The following is a 27,226-nucleotide window of genomic DNA, read 5'->3' as shown; positions in this document are numbered from 1 at the left end:
AAATATCTATGTAGAAACAGTAACAAAACCTAATTCCAATACTTACTTTTTAAACGTAATTACAGGCTACAAATTTAAAATTATTCCATAAGAAAGCACTATATAGCACTCTATTATTTTATCACTCTTTGTATTATCAAAACTATTTCCCCAAAGAAGCAACAAATGCCAGTAACTACAATGAGTAACCTATATCAAATTAGTGTACAGAAATATCTCAACTAAACACAAATTTTGCAACAAAGTAGGTTTATTTTTTATTTAACCATAGCACAAAAATAAAAAAATAATACTGTGAACAAAAAAGGCACCAATAAAAAAAGTCATTTCTATAACATGTTTAGAACAAACAAACAAAAACTTATCACAACTCTAACTCCACTTCAGGGTGCAGAAATCCAAAGCCTGCCCTGGTTACATTAGGCATCAGATCAGGTAGGATCTGTCCCTCAATATCCAATTTACTGAAGTGCATAAATAAATAAAATACTGGACAAATTTACAGCTTTCCAGTTAGTCTAACATATCCTTTGGGCTACAAGAGTTAACCAAAGTATCCTGAGAAAAAAAGACAGAACAAACCAACTAGCATGAAAACTCCACAAAAACAATGACATGGCCACCAATTAATGCCTAAATCCAGGACTTGAAACTTCATTTAACTGAAGCTCCAAATTATCTTGCTTTTTATTTGTAGTTTTTACAATCATCAATATCAACAGCTGATGTGATCTGGCATCTAACTTGTCACTAGAAATTCGGGTCCCAATCCAGGTGGTTCGTCATATGATGGATGCGGCAACGCGCTAAACGCAATATAAATACACAATATAAGCCATTTAATTAATCTTGAGAGGCAGGAATTAAGATGCGAAAGTAGTAGCAACATATTAAAGAAAAGAGTAATGTAAACAAGCCGGAGCAGATTTATGAAATGTCAAAACATGGTTTTACAGAGGAAGATGAAGAAATATTGCAGGAAAAAATTGTGTTACTTCAGGAGAAAATAAACTGAATTCTAGTAAAATCTAGGAAGCTGAAAGAAGGCACAATATGTCAATAGTGGGTACACACATTACAGGGAAAGGAACATGAAGAAATGGTGAACACACCACTAATACTTTAAAAGAGAACGATATTAAATAAAGATAGTATAAATAGGATTGAAGAAAAACAAATGAAGTTGTAAAGAAAGGAAGACTGATGGTGAAAACTGAACCAGCAAAAGAAAGTTTGGGGGGAAAAATTGACTTATGAACACAAGGCAACAAAACCAGTGGTGGTGTTTTGTGAAATCTGTAGAATCAAAACATGAAACAAAAACCTGCAAATCATTGACATTATGTTCCTAAAATGACAAACCTTTAGCAAAGTCAACAAGTGATTAAGGAAGATCAGGTGTGCGCATGTCAGAGGGCAGGAGGCTGTATGTCTGCTGACAGCTGTAGGGAATTGTGATATAAAAATATGGCACATAGGGGAAAAAAGGCACCTGATTAACAGCACATGAAAATCTATAAAGTGTAATGGAACCATGCTTTCATTGTCCATTCATTGTTAAAACAAGCTCAATTCAATATGGTGTCTCATAGGGATTCAAAGACCTATCCTGTTAGCATCAGACATGAGACAGGGGACATTTTTTTTCAGACTTTGAAATGCATATAAACAACCTACCAAGTCATCAAAAACAAAATGGATGCTATGTGGGATTCACTTGCTTTTCAAATGCTGTGTTGAATCTTAAGTAATTTCAGTAATAAATGATAAAAGAACAGAAGTGCCAGCTGGTTAATATCCCAGTGAGGTTCGTCCCAAAAAACCTTTCTGGAGCCACCATATGGGCTCATCATTATTTAAAAGGTTAAGGGTGCAATGCCAGTCAGAGTCAGACAGATCTAAGCATGCTAGACAATGACAACAGGCAATGGCTCAAGATGGGTGGGATATAACATTTCTGGAAGGGATGGTGCCACATTCTGTGTGCAAAGCTGAGAAACTGCTAGCCATACACAGTCAAATTCACCTCCACACATTGCAATTTGTCCTAACAAAGGCATGTTAAAGCAATACATAGTGGATACAATTTTAATTGTAACCATCCTGGGTAGTAAGAAATCATGACTTTGTACACATAAATTCAAACCCAATAATATATATATTAAAAAAAAAAGAAATGACCAAAAATATTGTCATTAAAATGAAATACAATAATCCCTCGCTATATCGACTTTCGCGGCTTCACTCTATCGCGGATTTTAAATGTAAGCACATCTAAATATATATCGCGGATTTTTCGCTGGTTCGCCGCTTTCTGCGGACAATGGGTCTTTTAATTAAGGTTACATGCTTCCTCAGTTTGATTGCCCAGTTGATTTCATACAAGGGACGCTATTGGCGGATGGCTTAGAAGCTACCCAATCAGAGCATGTATTACATATTAACTAAAAGTCCTCAATGCTATAAGATATGCTTCCCGCGCGGTGCTTGTTTGCTTCTCTCTATCTTTCTCACTCTCTCTGCCTGACGGAGGTGGTGTGAGCAGAGGGGCTGTTTGCACAGAGGACACGGACGCTCCTCTACAAAATGCCGCTTTATTGCGGTGCTTCTGTATACTTAAAAGCACGTATTGATTTTTTGATTGTTTGCTTTTCTTAGCGAGCGCTCTCTCTGACATTATCTGCTCTTCACGGTGCTCCTTTGAAGATAAGATATGTTTGCATTCTTTTAATTGTGAGAAAGAACTGCCATCTCTGTCTTGTAATGAAGCACAGTTTAAACGTTTGACTAAAGGGTGTTATTTCATGTCTAGAGGGCTCTAATAATGTTAACAGTGTGGGAGAGTTTATAAGGGCTTAAAATATATAAAAATAACCATACAAACATATGGTTTCTACTTCGCGGATTTTCACCTATCGCGGGGGGGGTCTGGAACGCAATCCCCGCGATCGAGGAGGGATTACTGTATTTAGAAGGTCGTAAACAGGTTTTCTATGCTCTAACTGCGAAAATATTCGATTTATAAATAAAGAATCCTACTTCGCGGAAATTCATTTATCGCGGCAGAGTCTGGAACGGATTAACCGCGATAAACGAGGGTTGACTGTAACAGTTTAGTTCCATATTGTGCTAATAAGCATTTTCATTTCTCAAGTACTTACATGAACAAAAACAACTCAACCATTAAAGCTAGACAAAATAAACTATTTCAATCAACTTACCCATCAGCTTGCAGTTTCCAAGTGCGTGTGTGCTGTGCTGCATCCCCCTGATGCTGCTGGTGCAAGTGCTGTGGATGTCTCCTTTGCTGCTGCTCTTGCTGCACCTCAACCCAGCAAGGTGGGACTGTTGCTGAGAATCGTGGCGTCAGAGTTTCAAAGCGAGTCAGCTCCACTAGAGATGTCAGGGTTTCTGCAGAGAAGGGCTGCTCCACCAAAAGGTCAACTCCTGAGTATGCAAGAGAATTAAAAAGAAAGAAACAAATATGTAATGTCATTCAAAACTGTTATCAATTTGACATAATTTAGGAAAGTCTAATCATCAAAAATATTTACAAACATTTTATCCATTACAGAAATAATTTAACCTCCAAAAAATAAATGTAATGTTCAAGTGGAAATGTCCCCTAATGGCAGAATGGTAGATTTTACTACAAACTGTGTTCTTAGATTTTTCAGGTAAAAAAGACAGATTTGAGAAAATGTAGTTCTGCTCACTAATCATGGCATTGCAGAGTGACAACATGCTATATGTTGATTAGTATATGCAAGTAAGAAATTTGTTTTGTATTGAGAGTTTTAACTTTTGGTTTTTTGTTTTTTTATCTAAAAAAGATAAAAACATGCACAACATATGTAATGAAATTTTATACATCAGGTTTCTTGGCATTGACATTTTGTTTAGAATAAACTTTTGTGACTTGTTTTAAAATCATTTGTACAGCACTTTAATAAAGGCATTCAAAGAATTAAAAATCAACTAATTGTCTAAACAAGTGACTCAAGTTCAGTCCTGGAGGATGCGTTTTTTTATTTCAATCAATGCCACAATCAGTTTGTCACTCTTTATTTTAATTGATCACATTGTTTAGTTATCTGGTCGACAAATAATTCTACGAATGTCATGCAGTAAATATTTGTATTCTTTGCCACAGCTTTTAATATTTATTTTTGACGTTTTATATTTCATTCACTCTTTCTGTACAGCCTGCTCACTTACAGTAATTGTACAAACAACATGGAATGATAAAGGGGAACAATTTCTGCCATTTTCACTTGTATGCTCATTAAGGAATGTTTTACTGAAGTGATCGTCTCCCTTTAGCATTCACTGTAGCAACATCTGGTTACAATTAAGGAAGCTGATTCTAAAGAAAAGGGTGATTTAAAATTAAAGCGGCAAAGACACATATTTATAGTTCTGGCAAAAATAATTTTAGAATTTTTAGACAAGGACCATAAAAAAGAACAACTCGTGTATATGTGTCTGTGTGTGTTTTTATGTTTTGATTGAACTTACAGAAATTACTATTATACTGCACACCATCAAACAATGATTATTTAAATATATATTCATTTACACATACATACATATTTAAATACATGCATGCACAAATGAATATACTTAACACACACACACTATTTTACAGGCACATTCTTTCCAAATTGGAGGTTGGGTATTAATAACTAGAGCAAGTTTCCTATCAAAATGCAGTAATCAATCTTTTCTTTTTAAAATAAAGGCTATTCTATACTATAGAATCATGTTGCATCCTGGTATTACCTCTTGCATCAGAAGAGGAGTTGGCTGGTTTTGCAAGAGTCATTGCTTTTTATCTTGTATTTACTTGCTGTGGTGAACTTCAACTGGTGCAAATGAAGTTAAAAACAAAGTCTACAAGTGGAAGGTGTTCACACTTTGCATGCCATGACATAAAGAGTATTTAAGAGCACACTGCCATTTCCAAAAACCACACTCTGCAATAAGTATGTTTACAAGGCTCTCACTTATGCCAAACAACAAACAGACTTTTGACAGGAAACAGATTTTTTGATATGACATGTACATCTTTTTCTGTGCACTCAATGGCCCAAGCTCAGTTCAATTCAATATAAACCACTAGCAGACCACGTGCGCTTCTCGCTGCAGTCGCTGTAGTTGGAATAATTATGTATCTACATGCGACTTATAGAGCTTCTTTATATACAATATTTTTGGTTTGTCCTGCTGGAGCCAAAATATATAAATTTTCTCTCGGATCCCAACTCTCCTTTATATAAATCAGTAAAGGAGAGAGGACTAAACAGTAAGGAAAAAGAACGGCAAGACCTCGTCAGCTGCGGAGCTCAGCTCAGCTCGGAGCGAAATGAAGTGAATGAAATGACGTGAATGGGAGGGGAGATGATCACGTGACTCCCCCACCCGCCTTAACTCTCCATCCCTCCACAAACACAGTCTCTCAGATCCCAACTCTCCTTTATATGTTTAGATAAATGACAGGACACAAACCTTTGTAAATGGCTTTAAGATTTACTGTCAGACTAGTAGTTCTGGCAGTATTAACAGTGTAAAGGGGACTAAAATTCTTCACTGCAACAACTTTAAACAAAAGATGTATGAATATTCTCGAGTTATTATTAAAATAGGACATTATCCTTAGAGGATCAAATCAGACAGACTGATCACTTGACAGGTACAGAGTCATTAAAAATGCACATGACAGATGATGAGTCTTGCCGTTGGCTTGTGAAGGCGTCTCTAACTACTTGATGTGGCTCTCTCAGTTTTAATCCGACAGTGCAACCTTAAATATTCTTCTTTGGCAGCTGCATTTAACACCTCGGCAGTTGCAGCCAGCAGCATTTCCTTTTCTTTTCTGTCCACAGGATCACTTGTAAGAAGTGAACTATTCCTCTTCTTTGGATCTTTTAATTTTATGCAGGCACTCATACAGCTTTGTCTTTAAATAAACCTGAACTGTGAGCCTGTAACCTACTGTCAAGCCATAACATGGCATTTAACGATGCAAGTAACAAAGCAACAAGGAGTTGAACAATGCTTAAAAATGTTTTCCCCATTAATTCAGAACTTTTTGTTTGTTTTAAATTTAACTATTAAGGTAACCTGAACTTGCAGCATTTCTCTCACGGTCTACTAGAAGGTTTACTTGTAAAATATATCCCTTAACTACTTTCAATGGACAGTTGTGTGCATTGAAACATTTTTTTAAATGTATTGTCTTCCCTTAGCAAACCATAATTATATTAACTCACTTTTACATTTTAAATACCTAAAACATAAATGAGTCAGGATTCAAATTTAATGAATCTACAATGTAATAGTGACCAGTTAGAATTTAGTTTCTGATATAATGCTTTGATTAGTTACCACATATTTAGAAGAAAAGCCAATGACAGAATAAGAAATGCATAGGTAGCATATAGTAGTACAAGGTAGCATTTAAGTGGCATTTTCTATTTCAAATAAGCAACAAGACTGAGAATGCATAACATTTTAAAAAAGAAAAAAAAAAAACAAATTTCTCACCTGCAACCCCAGGACTTGAAGGGTTAGAGGATGGTTTAACACCTTCACAAAGCTGTTCCACCCCTTTAGATAGGGGACCATCAACAAATATATCAGATTCATCAATATCATCACATGCTCCTCCAATTTGAAGGAAATGAAGTTCACCACCTTAAAAAAAAATTACTCGGTTTATCATATGTTCAATTATGTGTTAAAAACAGTAGATGGGGTTAAAAATCTAGTGGAATAACATTACCCTTAAAAGCATTTTTTTAGATGCACAACAAAGATGTCTTATTTGTGTAAGAAATAAAATAATAGATGCTGCATAATTAAAACAACTATTGAAGATCACATTTTTATTTCAGACATTGTGTATCAGATTTCTAAATCATATAGGCAACCTAACTTCTTTTAAAGCTATTTGATTTCCAAAATCGCCAAGGGGAAACAAATAACAAAAAAGGTTCAAAGAGTGCTAAAACCTCAGTAAATGCATGGCTCCCAGAGAAACAGACGTGTGTGAATGACAGCAAATCCTAGTAAATCCAACACTCATGTTTTACACTGTGAATTGTAATCAACTTACCTTAGTGAGGCACAGAAAACCCTCAAAAACAGGATGGATACATACGTGGTTATGAGGATCAATGGTAACGGAGAGCAAGACTGAGAAAAGTGACACCAATATTAGATATATGGGCACTGAATAACAGACACAAATAACTATCGTAGGAAGGTTATGTTTATTTTGAGTGAACAATCTAATTATCAAGTACAAGTTGCATTTCCAATCAAGTTTATCTATACTGCATAAGGGAGTTTGTTTTAATAATGTGCAAGTCAGTTACTTTTACTGTGTCAATGTATACAAATAGCTTTAACAGTCTGAGGACAGAGCAGTTTTGCTGTAGGGGTGCTGGCTACACCTGAGACATGAAGATTAAATGATTTAAAGTGACAGAACCTGGAACAGTTATCTATTTATTTTAATCCACATTTTATAGGGCAGCTTTGTGAGGAAGCTAAAAACTTTACCAACAGCATTAAGAGTAAGGGGATATCAGTCTATTGTGGGGTTCACTGCGCACAAGCACACACTCTTTCATTCAGTGACAATTTATTGCCTTTTGAATATGGGAGTGAACTAGAACACTAGAAAACATTTGTGAAATACATTAACTGTTTGAGATATCTATACTAATAAAAGGCAAAGCCCTCACTGACTCATCACTAATTCTCCAACTGCCCGTGTAGGTAGAAGGCTAAAATTTGGCAGGCTCATTCCTTACAGCTTACTTACAAAAGTTGGGCAGTTTTCATTTCGAAATTCTACGCGTAATGGTCATAACTGGAACCTATTTTTCTCCATATACTGTAAAGGACTTTAGGTCAATACCCGTGGGGGGCGGAGTTGCGTGTCACATCATCACGCCTCCCACGTAATCACGTGAACTGACTGTGAACGCAATACGTAGAAAACAAGGAAGAGCTCCAAAGAGCGCTGAAGAAAAACACATACAAGCTTATTCATAAGTACAGCTACTGCGGAAACAAAGCACGGTGTAAACCGTAAGCTTAAATTAAGTTTATGGACACGCTCCTGCTGCCGTTTGTCATGCCTTCGTCGAATACTTTATTCGCAAGATACAAGTTTAATGAGAAGACACGAGGTATAAACGAGACTTTGGATCACTTTGTAACGGAGTTAAAATTGCTATAGCGAGAAACTTTTAAGTGCCGGGTCTTAGCTAACATTAAATAAAGCCGTGGACATCGCAACATTACAGCTCACGTGAACTGACTGAACGCAGTACGAGTGATCACTTCCATGCATCAAACCTGTTCAAAAACCGCATTACACAATTGACAAGGTAGGAAAAGAATATGCTCCAAGTTGAGCTCCACAGCTAACGCAGTCTTGCGGAAGCAACTTCGTCACGCTGCCACCAAATACTCACAGAAAAATCCACAAGTTAATTAATACACACGCTGTCTCTAGAGTTTCTCCACACTCAATGTATTCCTCGAAACCCCTTTATACCCTCTGATCTCCCGTTTCAATTCAAATGCCTCCAATTTCCAGTAAGGCTCTGCTACGCGATGACAAGTAATAAGTCTCAGGGACAGACCCTACAAAAGGTTTCCACTGATTTCGGGCAAGACTGCTTTTCTCCTGGACAACTACACATTGCATTCTCAAAAGTGACCTCGCGCAGCTTCATCATATTACAACCGGCGTGTGAACTGACAACGTGCTATACAAAGAGAACTATAACAATTGTAATAAACAAACAATAAAACAGCGGAAAACCCGTGGATTAAATAAAAAGGCAGCTTCCTCGGCGAAGCAAGGAAAAAGGATGACCTTATATGTCGTTTGTTTATAAAACAGCGGAGAAGCTGTGTAAAGGCTGCTTCACAAAAAACCAGCGGAGCGCCTTATATGAGCAGGCAGTCAGCTAAAGAAGGGAATCAATAAATAACTATAATCGTAATAAATGAACAAAAAATAGCGTACAAGCCGCGGATTAAATAAAGGAAATGGGTACCTGAACAGTAAAGTAAGTCTCAAATAGCTACACAATAACTATAATAATCGTAATAAACGAACAATAAAACAGTACAGAACGGCAAAGCAAGGAGAAACGACGTGATCTCCCATTTCAATTCAAATGCCTCCAATTTCCAGTAAGGCTCTGCTTCGCGATGACAATAAGTCTCAGGGACAGACCCTTCAAAAGGTTGCCATTAATTTGAGGCAACATTGCTTTTCTCCTGGACAACTATACGTTACATTCTCAAGAGTAAGCTCAGTGCCCAGCTTGGTCATATTACAACCGGAGTGCTGAACTCACAATGTGGTATACAAAGAGATTAACAGATAGTTATTGGTATATTTTCCCTCAGTTTAAAAAGGTTTTCTTTTCTTCTTAATAAAAATTTAAAAGCAGTACTTCGTAGCTGCGAAGTGTGGGGATTTTGTTATATACAGTATATATATATATACAGTATATATATATATATATATATATATATATATATATATATATATATATATATATATGTTTACGTGTGTGTGTGTGTGTGTATGTATATATATATATATATATATATATATATATATATATATATATATATATATATATATATATATATATATATATATATATATATATATATATGTGACAGCAACACTCATAACAGTGACAAAACAATTACATTGACAATCATGTTACGTTATTTTTAAAATGTTTCCTTTTCTTTTTCTTAACTTCTTTAACACACTACTTCTCTCGGGTATTTTGCTAGTATGAAATATTCCTGGACCATGCTGGAAGCACTGCAGTCACTGCCACCTAAAGAAGTTTGGTTCACCCTACAGGGGCAGTAGCTCACCCAAGGGAGGAAGGGGCGAACGTTCAGAGTGAGGATAAAAGTAACATGGAAATGTTTCAGGACTGGTCTACCTGCATAGAATGAGAAATGTTCAATTGCTTTTATATATGTTGAATTAACTTATAATAATATTTTATTTATATAGCGCCTTTCCCATGCTGACATATTTCATAGCAAATCACAGAGAGTTCAGGTACTGTGGCATCTTGAGAAAAATCAGCTTTAAATTCTTATTTCAGATGCTATATTTATGCTGGATGGTTTTCATCTAAAATAATCAGTCATAGTGGAAAAAACAAGAAAGTGACTAGAAATTTAAAACTCCAAGACACATAATAAAAATGTGCAATCCAGGCATTGAGAAATACTGAATGAATTCTCTTCCATGTTACTGCCTAGGGAGAGAAAACTAATCAGGATGCTGATTTTGTACATTTTCCCCATGTGTTTTGAATGTTCACAAGAGATGCAAAACATCACAATTTTTTGATAATAAATCATGTTTTTCTATTATATAAAAAAAAAGGTTGGGATGAGGAGAGACAAGACATTTTCAGAGACAAATTTTCACGTCACACGAGACGACGCTTTGTGCCAAGAGATAAATTGAAACCCTAACAGGTCCAAGCAGGGGCGGAAATAAAAGAAAAACAGTAGAAGAAGAAAAGACAAAAAGAGTAGAAGACAAAGTAGAACATCGTAAAGAGGTTCAAAAACGTTGCCGCGATACACATGCAAGGCAGGTTAGAGATTATGAAAGTACTAAAATTTGAAAGTCACAAAAAACTAATATCTGTTATTAGTGCTAACAAATGGAAATTATTACTCTGAAATAACAGAACAGCGAAAAGAGATCGAATAAATGGACATAAGTGGTATGACAGAGCTACTACAAGTTTAATTTCAAAGAAACCACAATTCGGTCAGGTTTATATTTATGATCACGAAGAAGCGATGCAGCATAGTATCGAAAAAGTTAAACGATCAGATGTATTAGAAATTCTACAGCCAATAATGGATACAAATCCATAAGTCCAAAAGTATTGCACTTTACAAAAAATTTATCTGAAAAACACGGACAAAGTTTTCTTGGATTTCTATATGAAATGGAAAGATCACACTCGCATATATAATAAACCAACATGTGACGAATTATCAGCAATGATACTCAAAGACGGAAATATCAAAGACCGAGTTGATATTTGTGTTTATCCATAAAGCAAAGCACGATTTGTCGAAAGCCGCAGATCCAGGAAATGAGGAGCATGTAGGGCCCACACAGAGGTTGGCAGGCGAAGCAAGCAGGGGGCAGAGCCCCCTAGTTATTAGGATGAAAATTTCTAACACCCAAGATACATAGATTTAGTTTGCATTTCATGAACATCCAGTTTATTAGATTTTTAACAATTCAAATGTGCATGTTAAAATGTTCCATAAATGATAAACATTGTTTATTTTTCCACAATTTCTGTCCTAAAATTATATGCATTATATGATGAGATGTGTGCAGCTTTAATAGTTTTGCATATTAAAAACAATCTTTCAGCATACCCTATAATACATATATTTAGATAGATGGGAGCCATGACATTAGAACATTAGAGCACTCAAGATGAGAACAGGCTATCCAGCACAACAAAGCTCGCCAGTTCTATTTACTTAATTCTTCCAAAATAACATCAAGTCAAGTTTTGAAAATGCCTAAAGTCTTACTGTCTACCACACAACTTGGTAACTTATTCCAAGTGTCTGTGGTTCTCTGCATGAAGGAAAAACTTTCCTAATGTTTGTGTGAAATTTCCCCTTAACAAGTTTCCAACTGTGTCCTTGGGTTCTTGTTAAACTAATTTTAAAGTCACCATTCTGATCCACTGGACTAATTCCCTTCATAATTTTAAACAAGTAAATCATGTCACCTATTTACAGGGGGAGAAATATAAAATCAAATCAGTATCAAATGATAAAACTGGGATAGTATATATTACCAATATCCACTTTCAATTTGGCTAAGACTCTCAGTTTCTAGTTTAACTGAGGTAAAAAACATCAATAAAATATTGAGAGAATTTAATAAACATGGTTTAAATCAGTTTTCTAAAATACACTAACTCACAAAAAAAACAACGTATTTAAATTCAAATAAAGATGAAGATCATAAAGCAAACATAAAAATCATGTCACATCTTAAGTTTCCCAATGAGCAGAACAAGACATTCATTTGTTCATAACAATACTTCCATGGAAACTGATTTAAGCACGGTTATCAAAAATGTCACCAAAACTTTACCTTTAGTACAGGCACAAAGCCTGTCCGTCCCAGAGCAGTAAGTCACTGAGACAAAGGGATCTGGCTCTTCAGCGCCCTCCTTCTTTGGTGGCTCAACTTTGGCCAATACCTCCAGGCTGGACAGATCTAATATCATTATGTAACCTCCCTGAGTTGTAACCACCAAGTGCCCAAGACCTGAAACATCAGTTTTTTTTTCTTTAACATTCCCATTTTTGAACGCAGTAGGGACCTCCTCCAAAACTTCCTCACAGTCATCCTCTCGGTTTTCCAAAATATCAGACGGAAGCAAAATTAGTGAGGTAATGGCATCCTGAGGGTCTCTGATATGCTGGATTTTAACTGGCTCCTCCTCCAACGTTACTATCCGGGAGGAATAGTTCATTTTATACAGTACTAAGTACCCTCCACTCAAACTCCTTTGCTCAGGAGGAATAATGAGAGGAGTTTGTGCTCCAGGGGAAGATCCTTGTTTCAGGACACCAATGCCTAAGCCATTAGCTATACTAGGGATAGGTTCGAATTCTCCTTTCCGTCTATTACACAATGCAGAATTCAATTTGTTTAGGTTATTCAAGGCTTCCACTTGATTTATTGCACTCAGGGACTCTACAGAGCAAGACTGTAGTCCTACCAACAGGTGTACTCCATCAGCACAAGGAGTAATGGAATCCACATACAAGTTCTCATCCTCTGCAAACTTAGGCAGTCGTAGGCACTGGACCAGTGTCCCCGGCTTTGGTACCATTGAGTTCCACTTGTCTGAATCCATAGAAACAAGATTAGATGTTGCATCTGCAAACTGCTGGATGTAAGTGACAGGTGGGTCCTGGAGCAACAACTGCTCATGAGAATCAAATTCCATTTCTATTATCTGAGGCACAGTGAAGCCTTCATCATGCAAGCTCTTGCTCATTAGATTGTTCATTTGTGCAAAAACCTTACCCGTTTTCTCATCCGATTCTTTTATGCTATAGAGCAAAAGCACAGGCATAGTCCTCCTAACAAATGGGGAACTAAGTTCAGAATTACTGCAAGTTTCAATGTCCATTGGACCCTGCTCCAAAAAATTCTCCCCTTGAGTCCTAGACAAACCATCCAGCGATCGGCGGGAGTTGCTACTGAGAGGAGATGCTGCTGGTGACCTGTAGCTCAACAACCCTGCTGCTAGAAGGCAAGGAAAGGGAATGTTGTGATGTTCAACATGTTTTTCCTTCACTTTTTCACTTTTTGTAGTGGCTAGTGAAGGATTAGCTCCAAGTTCCTCCAGATCCTTAACTGTGTCCTCCAAGACATTGGCTACAACCTCCCACTGTAACTTCTCAGGCTGCTGCAGAATACTAAGTGCTGTGATACCAAGGTTAACCTCCATGCCCTCCTTCTGAGATATATGCCCTGTCAAAAAGATAGGATTGTCAGAAAAAGCACCATTTGCAAATATTTGCTGCAGCTTAACCATTAAATCGAACAATGAAGTTGAAACCAAGCTGTGTAAAAAGTATATTCAACTCCAGAAATATAGGCACCCCTCAAAAAAGTGAATAAAACATTAATATAATAAAGATAATACAATGACTCTAACATTTCTCAAATGTTCAGATAAACTGTTGACTATTTAACAAAAACAATTCTTGCAAAAGTGTTGTTATATCTTCAGAATACTTTACTTGTCAAAAACATATACTGTACATGGCAAACGTATTGGCACCCTTGAAGAATACTATGAAGAACACCAACTAAATTTGTATCTTTGGGGAAAAAATGTTTCTTGATGTTGGTTTTAGTGTCTAGGAACTGTTATCTATGGTCAATTCTTGTTTCACTGGGGTATAAATACAAGATAATACACAGGTAAAATCCTTTTGTCATCCATCAACATGGGTAAAACCAAAGAGCTATCAACTCAAATGAGTTCTTGAGCTGCCTAGATTGGGGAATGGCAACAAAAATAGGTATTCAATTAAAAATTACCAGTGAGTAAAATCAGGGCCTTAATAAAGTTTAAAAAGCTTTCAACTGTTGAAAATTTACCAGGAAGGGGATGGATGCATCTGCATATTGCCACAGTGAAGAGGATGCTAAGGGAGTCAAAGAAGAGCCCAAAGATCACACTTTTACACCTGCAAAGTTTAGTTGAACCTTGGAGATTCATAGTTTCAGGGTCAACTGTGATACAACACCTCCATGACCAGGGCTTTATGGACAACAAGTGGCAAAAAAGAAGCCTCTCCTGAGTCTAAGACACAAATCCCAGTGTCTCAACTTTGCCAAGCAACACACGAGATACAACTGGAATCACATGTTTTGGTCAGAGGACACAAAATTGAGCTTTTTGGCCATACACACCCCATCACTATGTTTGGTCGAAGAAAGGGTAACTGCATACAAAGCAGGTCACATCATATTCATAGTAAAGTATGATGGTAAAGTATATGTAAAGTATATGTTAAATACTGTCAAGTTTATGAAATTTATTTTCCGAAGGTAGCTAAGGAGTTTTCAATTTTTTTTTATTCTAATTTTTTTTTAATTTCTCATATACGAAGTATAGTGAAAGTATTGTAATCGTCCACAGATTTGATGTTGAGATTTTGAAACCTCCCCGAGTCCGAAAATAATATCATTTTTATATATATACGAGGGGGGACCCAAAAATAACCAGAAATATTTTTAAAACGTTCTTAATTTCATTCAGTTAGGTCAACCAAATTTTGCATACAAGTATTAGGTACAAAATGTAGATTTCTATCAACTTTTGGGATATTTCCACTAACCGGAAGTGGTACTTTACCTTTTATTCATATAGCTGCAGAGTCGGATTTATTCAACTTTACTTTTATAATAATCGATCAATATATCATTCATTTGATTGGATTTGTTGTTGATAGCACTTTAATGTACATAACAAAAATATAATCATTGTCTTGCAGTTTACTTCTTAAACATCTATCCCCATATCTGAGTATACAAGAAAGTCGTGGGGAGACCACTCCTGATTTTTTTTTTTTTTATGCAAAACAGGTTACAATAAACAAAATTGTGTCTAATACATTTAACCTCTAATTTTACATACAATCCTCTAATCAATAATAGTGACTCTTAATTTTAATGGTCTTTAAAGTTACCTGTGATAGACTCTGATCGGGAATGATCTTCACTATCTGAATCTTCCAGTTGATCATCACTAAAATTAATAAGAAATACATAGTGTATTTTCATTTTCAAACCCTATTTTATCTTATAAAAGGTTGTGCAAGGCTCACTCATGTTAGTCAGTAACTCAAACCAACCAATTCCAGTGCTATCAATCAAAAATCTGAACTTGAGCACAACCAACCACAAACATAATATAAATCTGAAAAGTACTTAAGAAATATTTTGACATGCTATTTATAAGTAAAACAACTATTAAATATGAATAATGGCCTGAACAAGATTGAACCTGAACAGTAAATTTCAGGAACATTTTTACCTGTCTCCTTCAAGTTTTGGTATATCTGAACAGCTAGAAGAATCTTCTAACCAGGCTAATGTTGGTCTTCTGGACTCTGTTCCTACTCCCTGCTCACAACCTGACAAAATAAGCTGCCGTACAATTGCTGGATCATATGGATTGACCTCAAATTTCAAGTGCACCTGCAACAAACAAAAGGACATGTAGTTTCAATGCCTTGGTTCCTCAGACTAAAGTAATAAGCATTTTATTTCATTAGTTAATTTAGTTTAAAGGACAAAGTAATTCAAGATACTGAATGTTAAATAACCATCAGATATAGCAAAACAGCATCATACCTTCATCATCTTTGATACATCCCACACACAAATTTTCCCACGTTTTGTAGCAGCAGCAAGGAAGTGTGGACAGCTCCCAAACCCGTAGCATGCTATCTTGTCTGTGCCTTCTGTGCTCGGAAACTGGGCTGGACTTGTTGCCAGTGTTACAGAAAGGGGTACATTCTGGGTATGTTCACCTTTAACAAAGGGACAATTTGGGGAATGTCTCTCATGTTCAGACCTGTAGCACAATAAGTGTTAAAATGGTAAAATACACAGAAACATGTTTTCCACAAAATGAAACAGGATATATCTATGCTAATTTTTAACCTACTTAATCCAATTCTAGAATTAAGGTGCTGGAGTCTATCCTAGGTTCATAATACACAACATAGGAACCAACGTTAGTCATAAAGTGCCAAATATATCAAAAGATACATTCATATCATATAAGTACATTTATTAATACTAGGCCAATTGAGAGTCACCAATTAATGTAACACTTTCTAAACAAGTAGAAGGAAAACAACCCAAGTATCACACCACGTTCAATTAACAAACAGTTAAAGTTATAATTGTTGAAAAGAAAAAAAAAAAATCAGCCAACCTCAATCCAATTTAGTAACACATACCTTTATAACAACTGATTTTCAAATTTGCTTAAATAAGATTCCAGGAAATGCTCAAATGCTCTAAGGCAGCAGATCACCCAGGACAGTGAACCTATATATCACATTTACATATGATATGCACACTCGTTCACAGTGTGCCAATTTAGAGACACCAACTAGCCAGAGTAATGCAGACAAGTAGTGAATTTACAAAACTACACACAGAGAGTAATGAGGCTAAGATTCAAACCCAGTATCATGTGCTGCCATGGCACTTCCCTTTACATACTTTTAAATATTTAACATATCACAAATTAAATGTGTCCTAAAGTTTCTGAGTATAAGAAATCATGCTTAACATACCAAGGTTCATCTGTAGGCTCCCAACACACTAAGCACACACTACAAGTGAAACACATCGCCCGGTCATCACCTGTAGAGGCTGGCTAAAATAAAAAAAATAAATGAATAAAGTGCATTAAAATTAAGGCAGCGTACATTTACTCACAAAACACAAAGCCTCTGGTTTCAAATTTTCTTTTATTTCTACTTATTTATCCAAAAAGCTCCACAATTACATTCTATTCATTTTCCATGTCTCAGAAGTAACGAGTAAAAATTGGACCAAGTAGTTTCTAAAAACAGAGGGACGAGCCAGAACAAAGAAAAATTCATAACAAAAAATTAACCAACTAACCTAAAATGTTGAGGCAATGAAAAGATTCTACGTTGCTTCAAAATTAAAGGTGAAAACTTTTGTTACATTAACATAAAATTTCATTTAAGACATTTGCTCTTACTTGTTCTAAAAATAATGTTTGGATAAAATACTTCATTTGGAAGTCTAATTATACACATTTACGTTTATAGTAATGTGTTCACAGTGCTATGATATTCAAAAATGTACATGCATCACCCAGAGACTAAAGATTAAAACAGTAGTTGATTACAGAAAAGGGCCAGCGTTTAGTTTAAAAAAAAAAAAAAAAAAAACAGTGTAAGGATCAAGGTTTGTGTTCTTTATTTCCTGTCACCTCTCTGAAATCCAAGAGCAAACTGAAAAAGTTCAGTCCAATCTGGCAAGAAACAATAACTGAGATAGTGCCATATTTAGGGGAGCAAAATGAATTAACCAAGCATATCTCATTAATCCCACTTACTAATAAAGAAATTAGACAAAATGCATTAAATCTATGGATGTCATACAGTGACATGATATTATGTCCTATTCTAATGAAAAAAAGTATGTAAAATACAGGGTCCTTACACTGCCTACCTGATGGTAAAATCCAGCTTGGGCCATTGGATCAGGCTGTGCCCACCTGTATCCTACATGGGGCCATGATGTAAAAGTCTCTCTTCTGTTCGCTTCACTGTACATTAAGGATCTGAAAAGGTTAAAAAAAAAAAAAAAAAGAAGTTTTTTGCTTATTTCTCTCTATTATAAAAAAAACAATTTTGCAAGGCTTGGAAGAAGAAGATACGTGATTTTCTCAGAGACACTAGTATCCCACAAGACAAGGCAGTAAGACATAAGGACAGCTGCTGTACAGTCTTTTAAATGATCAACGAACAGCATGACAAGCAGAACACGCAGCTCAGCAGCAGATCCAAACCGCATCTCCTTAGCGTGTGTTTACACTTAATATCATTTGTGAGTCTATGAAGAGTTGATGTGAAGAAGTAACTTATGTTATTACCTATCTACAGATCGCCCTGGGCCAACCCCCAGCTCAGGCCGTGCGCTTGGTAAGAGGTAGGATAATCTGTCCATTATTGATGAGGCCACAGATAAGGCAGCGACATTCTGATTTATCTTCTTCAATTCATTCACAATGGCACTCGCATTGGATTTTAGCACATGATGTGGAAGATGGAAAGTTACTGTTGCCCACTAAAAAAAAAAAAAAAAAAAGTTATAAATATAAACAAATTACAAAATAAAGTAAAAACTACAATACTATGCAATGTTATAATGTGTACAAAGCAAAGCAATGAACAGTTAGGCTACTTCCACAATATAAACACGCCTGGGACTTAGACACCAGAGCAGACAGCACATTGCTGCACCCACCACAAGACGAACCACCTAGAGTACAGCAGGCAACACCTCAGATGCAGGGAGAGGTATAAATTAGAGCCACTTCTCCACTCATACAGTCAACCCCTCAATCGAGATACAGAAGTATCCTCTCACCTTCCAAATGCTTTTCTAATCATGCCAAAATCCTTATGACATCAATGAATTGAATGCTTAAATCGTATATGGTAACAGTTAAATCCAACAGGTAACAGACATCTATTAATTAGTAGCATGAAAACCATTTAAGTGGCATACTTAAACTAGTTGTAATCATTATTTTAAAAAAGAAGAAATCTGAAAGTGCTTTAAAAAAAAATTACACTTAAAACAAATGGCTTCATTAGTTGATAAATGATTTAACAAAGAGGTTTTACTCTTCTTTGACTTAAAGACATTTGGGAAAGAAGGGAGGCAAAGGTTGCAAGCTGGACTTTAAACTAATAATACTTGCTGATCATGCTGCCTACAGAGTTAGTGCGTTCCAAGTTAGTCAGACATGCAAGTAAGAATTCCACTGTATTCTGACATTTGACAATAAATTTGAACTTGGCATATGGGCTAACGATCTGTCAAAAAAATTACAAAAAAAAAAAATCATCCTTTACTTAAGAAAACTTTGAAATTGTGACACACTAAGTTTGGCATGAAGCCACAGAATAAGATCAACAATTATTTTAAAAACTATAGTTTAATAAGAGATGCAGAAGAAGGTAATAGGAAGGCACACTCCTGAAGAGGCTTGGGCAGTGTCCTTTGGTACTGTTAGAGACACAAAAAAAGAATGGCAACCACAGCACTTAAGCAAAACAAGATGAAGCAAGCAATTAAAGACAGATAACAGAACACAGAATTTTTTTTTTACATTTGAATAGCGGTATATCAAAACAGGATTTTTTTTTTTTTTTTTTTTAGATAAAGGTGATGTAATTGGGGAAAAAAAATCCTATTTCTCCTTATATAATAATGTATTCAATGAAAAATGAACAAATATGCCATTTCTGTCTGTGGAAAAAGTGATGTCCACCCTTGACTATAATAGCAAGTATCGCTCCCTATAAACTGTATGTCAGTCTCTGAAATTGACTGGAAAGTTTTTTTCCTCACTCCTCCATTCAGAATTCTTTCATCTCTCCAATAATTGAGAGGTGTCTTGCATGCGCCGCTAGCTTGAAATCATCCCCCAGCATCTCAATGGGATTTAAACCCAAGCTTTGACTTAGTCATTCCATTACCCAGCAATTCCTTTGGTTTAATTTGCAGGTATGTTTAAGGTCAATTAAATGATGTAAGCTCCACTTTCACTTCAGCTTTAATCTTCTGACAGGTGGTCTCACATTATCCTCAAGCACTCTCTAGTAAAATGAAGAATTCAGAGAATATTCTATGATGGCCAGCTGCCCAGGCCCTTTAGCAGCAAAGCTTTCTCAAACCAAAACATTTCCACCACACAACATATGGTACAGTGGCATCAGGTTTTTCTGGTCAAATGCCATTTTAAATTTTCATCAATCATACCTTCTTGTACTGTGGCCAAATAACTGATTGTTCAGACATCTGTCCAGAGCACATTGCTTCAGTGTCCTGGTCTTTGATTAAGCTTTCATGGTCAAACTTTAGCCTTGTCCTGAAGGTCTTTCAGCAAATGTTCCTCTTGGCATAACTCACATGTACAGTTAACTAATTTCAGCAGTCTCTTCCTAATAGTAGACTCATGCACTCTGACAACAGTGACAAGGGCTAGCTGTAGATCACATTATAAAAATCTGGGGTTCTCAGAGACTTCTTTCAACATTCTGTGTTCACTCTCAGGATGAATTTTCTGGGACAACCTGGACTAGACAAGTTGGTAGTGATTTGAAATCTTCTCCACTAGTAGATGACCTTCTGGAGAGAGGAATGTTTGACTACTAACTATTCAGAGATTTTTTTAAATCCTTCCCAGGACTTATAGGCATCTGCAACCATCTTTCTGAACACCTCAAACAGCTCTTTCCATCTAGGTATGGTGATAACACACAGTTCAACACAAATGTCTGAGGTTTAGATAAGGCACCATTCACATTTAGATGTTTAAAAATGCAGACATTAGTTTACATTTTATGGTTTTGCTTTTTGTCCACATTACACAATTTCAACCCAGAGAAATGGAGATTTTTGTAAATACCGTCAAGAGCTGTATGCTCAGAGGTAATGAAGAATGGATTTTTCTAGTAAAGAATGTCAACAATGACAGATTCATACAATGACAGCTTCTTCTGTAGTACTGGTAACATTAAAACAGCAGCAGATGTAGCTCTTGACAGCACTTCAGACTTTATCAGAGTGGGTCTTAAAAGAATGACTAACAAGGGTGTTACATAAAGCAAACACCATATATTTGGATTAGGCATAAAAGGCTAAATACAATTTAAATAAAACAGTACAAACAAAAAAAAATGCCTATATACTGTACTAGCACATACATACAGCAGCAGTAAACAATTTTCTAAATTCAAATTAGATAAAAAAATTATTTGAGAGAATGAGACATATTATGAATAACCACATTTTTCAAAATACAGGGCATATAATGCACTCCAGAATTACTAAATACCAAACATCCTATAAAATAAATATGGGATATTATGGTATGATAAATCACCTCAACAGTAATGTATGACCCCTATTAACCCTCAATATTTAATCTTCACATTTAACCATTTTAGCACTATATAATCAAAGAGAATCAACTTTAGTTCAATCATACCTTTGCTACTTTATGATTTGCTGCTGTTTCGTGTGAGGTATTTTTCAGACCATCTTTAAGCTGTGAAATGAACTGATCATAGCCCTCAGTGCTAGAAACATCTACCTTCTCCAAGCAAGCAGAAAGCATCTGTTGGGCCTAGGGAAGCAAAAACACATACATGTCTTTATTTTTAATGTTGTCTTTGTCTAATAACTAAGCACATAGAAATAAATGTACAAGGTGGGACTCAAGAATTCTATGGTTAAAACACAAAAAATATTCAAGCAATGTAATTTTTAGTCAATGTCAAAACACTGCCTTCGAGGTGCAATACATATGTCTCAGCGTGTTATCCTTAATAGGGTTACCCTTTAATTTTGGAGGCATGGTTTAAATATGACCCTTGCCAGAAAACACAAGGAAATATTCAAATCTGAGTGAAAACAGGAAAGGAAGTACTTTAATGCAATACCTAATGAGTAGTCGAATAGTCTGAGGTAGTCCAGTAGATCAGCTAGGGTTTTCATATTGCCTTTTGTCTATCTATTTGCAGTTAAATCTTTCACTTATTTGCTTTTAAAAGATATAACATTTTATATATGTGCACATTATATGGCACCTCGTGCGCAGCACCATGTTTCAAGTGTTTTTCATTCATGCAATTTTTTTTTTTTTTTTTTGCATTAACGAATTGTATACCGTTTACAAGAACACAATTACATTTAATCTTTCCACCAACTATAAAACTTTGAACCCTCTTACACCACCTACTAAATCAACTGGCATTAACGATCACTCGATACCTGCAGTGGCAGTATGAGAGAATGGGATGCCAGGTGACTGCAGAAAGCACACTACCATCATGAGTGATGATGGTTCACCAACTTGCTCTAAGTACACCTTTTAGGAATGTGATAGGAAACAATTGTGTTGGCACATGGTAGCTAAACCATACCAACATGGCAAAAAACTCAATGTAGACAAACATTTACATGTTCTTTAGATTTTGTACATGGATATACCGAAAATCACATGTTACCAATAAAGGAGCACAGAGCAAAAGTATGATGTTACTAGTGTTAAAATGTATTAATTTATTATATCATTAATGTATTAGACTTCATTTATAGTGGTGAAAACAATTTGAAAATCATGTTTATAGCTGTCACTTTTAACATTTGTTGTAAATTAAAGTTGTAAATTAAGGTATCAATTTAAATTGGTACTTTTAGAAAAACAACCATTTATTTTTAATTTTCTTTTACCTATATACTAAAATAATCAAGTTATCCATACCTCTGTGACTGGTATCTCCAGCTGCACCTCATCTTCCTGTTTTGTGACTGGTGCTTGCAGAGCAGTGTCCAACAAAAGGATCCCATTCAGATCTTTTCTACATCCTACAGCATAATCATCTACAAACAGAACCTTATCCACAGCAGAGAAGTACTGACACTTGACCCGTCCACCTGATTTAGCTGAGGAAAAAAAAAAATATAAATTAGAATAAATACAGCATAAAAACAAGTATGAAGGAAAATGTATTATACACACACATACAAACTGAATGTAAGGAATTATTTTAAATGACTGTTGACGCAACTTTATATTCTAGATCTGTAGCGAGCTATACAATACTATACTAATTTTAAGACCTTAATTTCACAGTTGGACGAGTGCCATACAGGCAGCTGAGGGGAGACACCTTGCCTCGTGTTTCAACAGTGAGAAGCAAAGAAAAATTATTTTTAAAAAAATTCTTGATAGAAAGCACACTTTCACAACATGAGTTATCCTACTGATGTAATGTCACAATATTAACATACAACATTGGTGAAATAGGAAGATTTGTTGTGGCATTATACACAGGAAAAGGAGAGAATGCCAGCCAAATGCACTTGGGGTAAGAGCAGTATAACTAAAGAACAAATAAGTGGTTTATCTTTAATTAGTGCATGTTAGGTTGGTTTAGCATCCAGGATAAGCTTCATACACTATTTATTACAAAAAAACAGTCTTTTATAAAAATGCCCAACATTACAATGGAAATGGCTAATGCACTGATTATAAATTAATCAAGCTGTGACACTTTAAACTAGTTTACTGGCATTACACATCCTTAAATCCTTCAAAATCCTTAAATCCACAAAAGAGCACAAGCCAGCAAAAAAAATCCCCTGGCATAATAAAAACTCAAGTCTACACGCATTAAAATGTAAACATCACTTATATTTATGTAGGCCACTGATCTTTTTTGAATAACCAACATAAAATACTGACAGTAAGCAGTTACACTAGCACTGGCTAGGGTTGGAGAGAGGATTGTTTGTAATGTACATTAAAAGGTACGGATTTTTTTTTTTTAAACTAAAACTAGTATCCTACAGAATAAGCACATAAGGCACTTGTATTAAAAATAACCTATTCAGGTGGAAATGTTTATCAAAGTAAACACTTCCCTACAAACTGTACCCTATGGATAAAAAAACAACATAAACAAAAAGCTACAAGTTAAAACTGCTTGCAAAAATTAATCACAATAAAGTTACTGTGAGATATTTAAAAAATCTGGATGTGGATGATGAGAATGATGACAATAAAGAGGAGGGAATGAACAGGAGCAAAGCACTGGGGTGCTAGTGTTTTAAATATGACAATTTAACAACTGCTTTTTGAAAGCAATGCTGGCAAAATAACCTCTTCTAACCGTTTATATCACCCTTTATAATTTGATTTTAAACCAAAATAAGTCCAAACTGCAGAATTTGGGTTTAGCTTCAAAATAATATTCATCTTAAATGTCTCTACTTTTTATTATTCTTCCTTAAGGGACAGTCTTTTTTTTTTCCAGAGGGCACTCCGACAGTGGCTCAAGCCAATACTGTCCAACAATACCATTGGGACTTTGGCGTATCCAGGTATTTAGTGTTGTAGTGTTAATGTATTCTTTATACCCCTGCACATTTTTAAAATGAATGGTTCAATTTCTGTGGCTTGAATACATTTTACCAATGCAGGGGACCTCTGATTCATTGGTTCAATTTTGTCACAAACAAACACAAGTAAAAAGTGTATCACCAGATAACAGTCTATCAGCACAGGCCTACATTTATATTGATATTGAATTATAAGAGAATTAACACACTCATTTCAACTGTAAATGTATTGTATTTGTTTGAAAAGGGCCCAAAGAATGCTAAAACTATAACTGAACATAAGAACACCACCAGAATTTAAAAAGTAAGCCAAATAAAATATTCATAAAGGGTGTCTGTGTAACAAATGGTTTCAGGAGTCAGCTTGGGAATTTAGATTGTAGCTTATTTATTCTTCACTATATTAACATAAACGATAAAACACAAACCTGAAAACAAACTCCACAAGTAGTAGTAATGCTAAAATAACATTTATGGTAAAATAAATATAAACCAGTGACTGTTGCCAATTACTAAATTATTTTTCCAAACATGCTAAAATAAAAAATATACAGTATATTAAATCAAATTAAATAATGAAACCAGAATGTGTTGAAAAATATATGTGCCTTAAGAATGCATAAAAGGTATTCATTACGTATGTCAAACATTTGTTGCAATATAGAAGAAGTACCTTAAAAATGTATTAAAAAGGCCAGAGATCAGAATCATACCATTAAAGGAGAAATTCACCTTAAAATGAATCATTTTCAACTGAACATCTGAGATGTCAGTTTTACGCTTCTTTTGTACAAATATTAAATAAAACAGGTGATTCTCTATGCAGAGGAAGAAGAAAAGAAGAAGAAAAGCAGCAAGAGTTCCAATCAAAAATAGTGTGCAACTTTTGGTAAATCACATATTATAAATACAATAAAAACTTTTAAAAAGAGAAATGCCAGAGATAAGATCGTCTCAGTGGGGTTTAACTCACATGCACGTTATCCCAGATATTTCCTAGGTTCCATGTGTAAAAGATACTTTTTCAGTGCTCTAACATTGAAAAATGTCTTCAATCGGTGGCTGTTCCTTGCACACAAGTTAGCCATGGCTTTTACAAATGTCACTCCTCAAGGAAAACACAGCTTGGTTTCCTAACCTACAGTGTTAAACGACATTAAACTGCTGCTTCCAAATAAAGCCAATTACTAAGCCTCCATGTACACAGTGTCCGAGCCTAATAGTTTTAAAACGATATTCATTAATTTTATCTTTTTTAACCTAGCAACATAAGATACAAGGGAGGAAATAAAAATGCTTTTTTTCAGGAAATCACACAACATCTTTGAACTCCATCAATAAGAGTCAAAAGTTAATTTATTATTTAATTTCATAGCCTTGATACATTACGTTTTTGTATTTGAACACACAGCAATTGGCAAAAGCAAAGAACCAGATTTAAAACAAGTCCCAAATGACCAAAATGAGACGAAACTGAAAAGGGTAATGTCTGTGAGGGTGTCCAGTGGGAGGTTAACACTAGAATTACCAGAGCCTACGAAAAAACTTGTAAATCTGGCTCACCTTAAATCCCTTCGCACCTCTCCATCAGCATCTTTTGTCCTGTAAATGTGCGGATAAAGACAGGCAGCCTGCTATTCCATTCCCCCATCGCCGCAGAACGTGCACAAAGTTCTCCAAGCTATGCCTTGCTCAGATTATTGTAGAAACGGAAGACACATGAAATGCATGTGTTCCAAATAACAATATTATTTCCACTCTAAAACTCCAGCATTTCACTCCCAGATCATCAAGGTAAGAGCTGGAAGAACTTTGTGCATGTTCTGTGGTGTTAGGGGGACAGAACAGCAGGATGCTTGCTGCTTAGCACATTTACAGGACAAAAGATGCTGAAGGAGAGGTGCAAAGGGATTTAAGGTGGGCTGGATTTACGGGTTTCTTCGTAGGCTTTGGTAATTCTAGTGTTAAGCAGCACTACAGATGCCCCACTGAGCACTTGAAACTCTATTGAATAGCAATGTTTCACGGATGTCCACCAATGGGTTAATCTAATGGGACTGGGGGAAAAAAAAAATGTAAATTTGTAAATTTATTGAATATCTCAAGACTATTATAACATCAGATTGTGAAAATAAACTATTTTTCTTGATCTGATAATTCCATAAGGATTTGTTAAACCTAGTTACCTAAAGCCAGTGGCATATTACACAAATTCTAGGCACAGAGAACGTAAAACTCGACAACTGAACTTGCTGATCTTGTCACCTGAGGATGTCAGATAAACAACTAGAAATCCTAGAGGATGGCAAATTTAGACACTCCGTGACGACTTTCTAATATAACTTCACATTCCCAAAATATCATGAACTCTGCCCTTTTTCTTACAGCCAGTAACTTGCTGCCTGACAAAGCCAGTATTGTATGAATGTTACCCAGGTACAACAACCTCAGTCTTGGCACTTTTGTTTCTCTTTTTCCATTTAGTCATGGCATCTCAGACACAAGCTTCACTTTTTTGTAAGATCCAAAATATCCATTATAAAGGACAGCTGAGACACCCCAAGAATGGAAGGATGGGGGAAGGCAGCTACTTTTAGACACTGCCTCCCCAAAGATGCTAGATGGAGACTTCCCTGCAGAATAGTGGTGCCCCGGACTTTCGCAGGGCACCATGGTATCTGGAGTTCAGCTTCACAGCCCTGCTGGGTACCGTGGTGTCGCCAGGAGACGCTTCAAGAGGACCTGGGGAGTCATACTTCCCCTCATAGTCCGGAAGTACTTGTAAGTCACGAGGACAGAAATTCAGAAGCAGTTCAGGGCTGCAGAAAACTCAAGTCCTCCATCTGACTCAGAAGTGCTGACAAGTCACGTGAATAGAAG

At 35.8% G+C, this 27,226-nt stretch overlaps 1 protein-coding gene across 3 annotated transcripts in view; it reads right to left on the bottom strand.

The window, feature by feature from the left end:
• Positions 1 to 27,226, bottom strand: part of birc6 (baculoviral IAP repeat containing 6) — a 250,266-nt gene that overhangs the window by 194,516 nt on the left and 28,524 nt on the right. For 2 of the 3 annotated variants that reach the window (XM_039739062.1, XM_039739063.1), the window contains exons 2-12: positions 22,707 to 22,888; positions 21,429 to 21,566; positions 18,300 to 18,493; positions 17,867 to 17,987; positions 16,963 to 17,045; positions 16,007 to 16,229; positions 15,687 to 15,850; positions 15,340 to 15,398; positions 12,215 to 13,609; positions 6,547 to 6,696; positions 3,222 to 3,447 (exon numbers count right to left, since the gene is read on the bottom strand). In XM_039739062.1, coding sequence (XP_039594996.1) covers positions 3,222 to 3,447; positions 6,547 to 6,696; positions 12,215 to 13,609; positions 15,340 to 15,398; positions 15,687 to 15,850; positions 16,007 to 16,229; positions 16,963 to 17,045; positions 17,867 to 17,987; positions 18,300 to 18,493; positions 21,429 to 21,566; positions 22,707 to 22,888 — 2,935 coding nt within the window. The remainder of the gene's footprint in view (positions 1 to 3,221; positions 3,448 to 6,546; positions 6,697 to 12,214; positions 13,610 to 15,339; positions 15,399 to 15,686; positions 15,851 to 16,006; positions 16,230 to 16,962; positions 17,046 to 17,866; positions 17,988 to 18,299; positions 18,494 to 21,428; positions 21,567 to 22,706; positions 22,889 to 27,226) is intronic. The other variant, XM_039739064.1, reaches the window with a different exon arrangement.

Source organism: Polypterus senegalus, chromosome 16 (genome assembly GCF_016835505.1).
Source record: "Polypterus senegalus isolate Bchr_013 chromosome 16, ASM1683550v1, whole genome shotgun sequence".
Lineage (NCBI taxonomy): Eukaryota > Metazoa > Chordata > Cladistia > Polypteriformes > Polypteridae > Polypterus > Polypterus senegalus.
The sequence above is the reverse complement of the archived record's forward strand: the minus strand, read 5'-3'. Positions and strand labels throughout refer to the sequence as shown.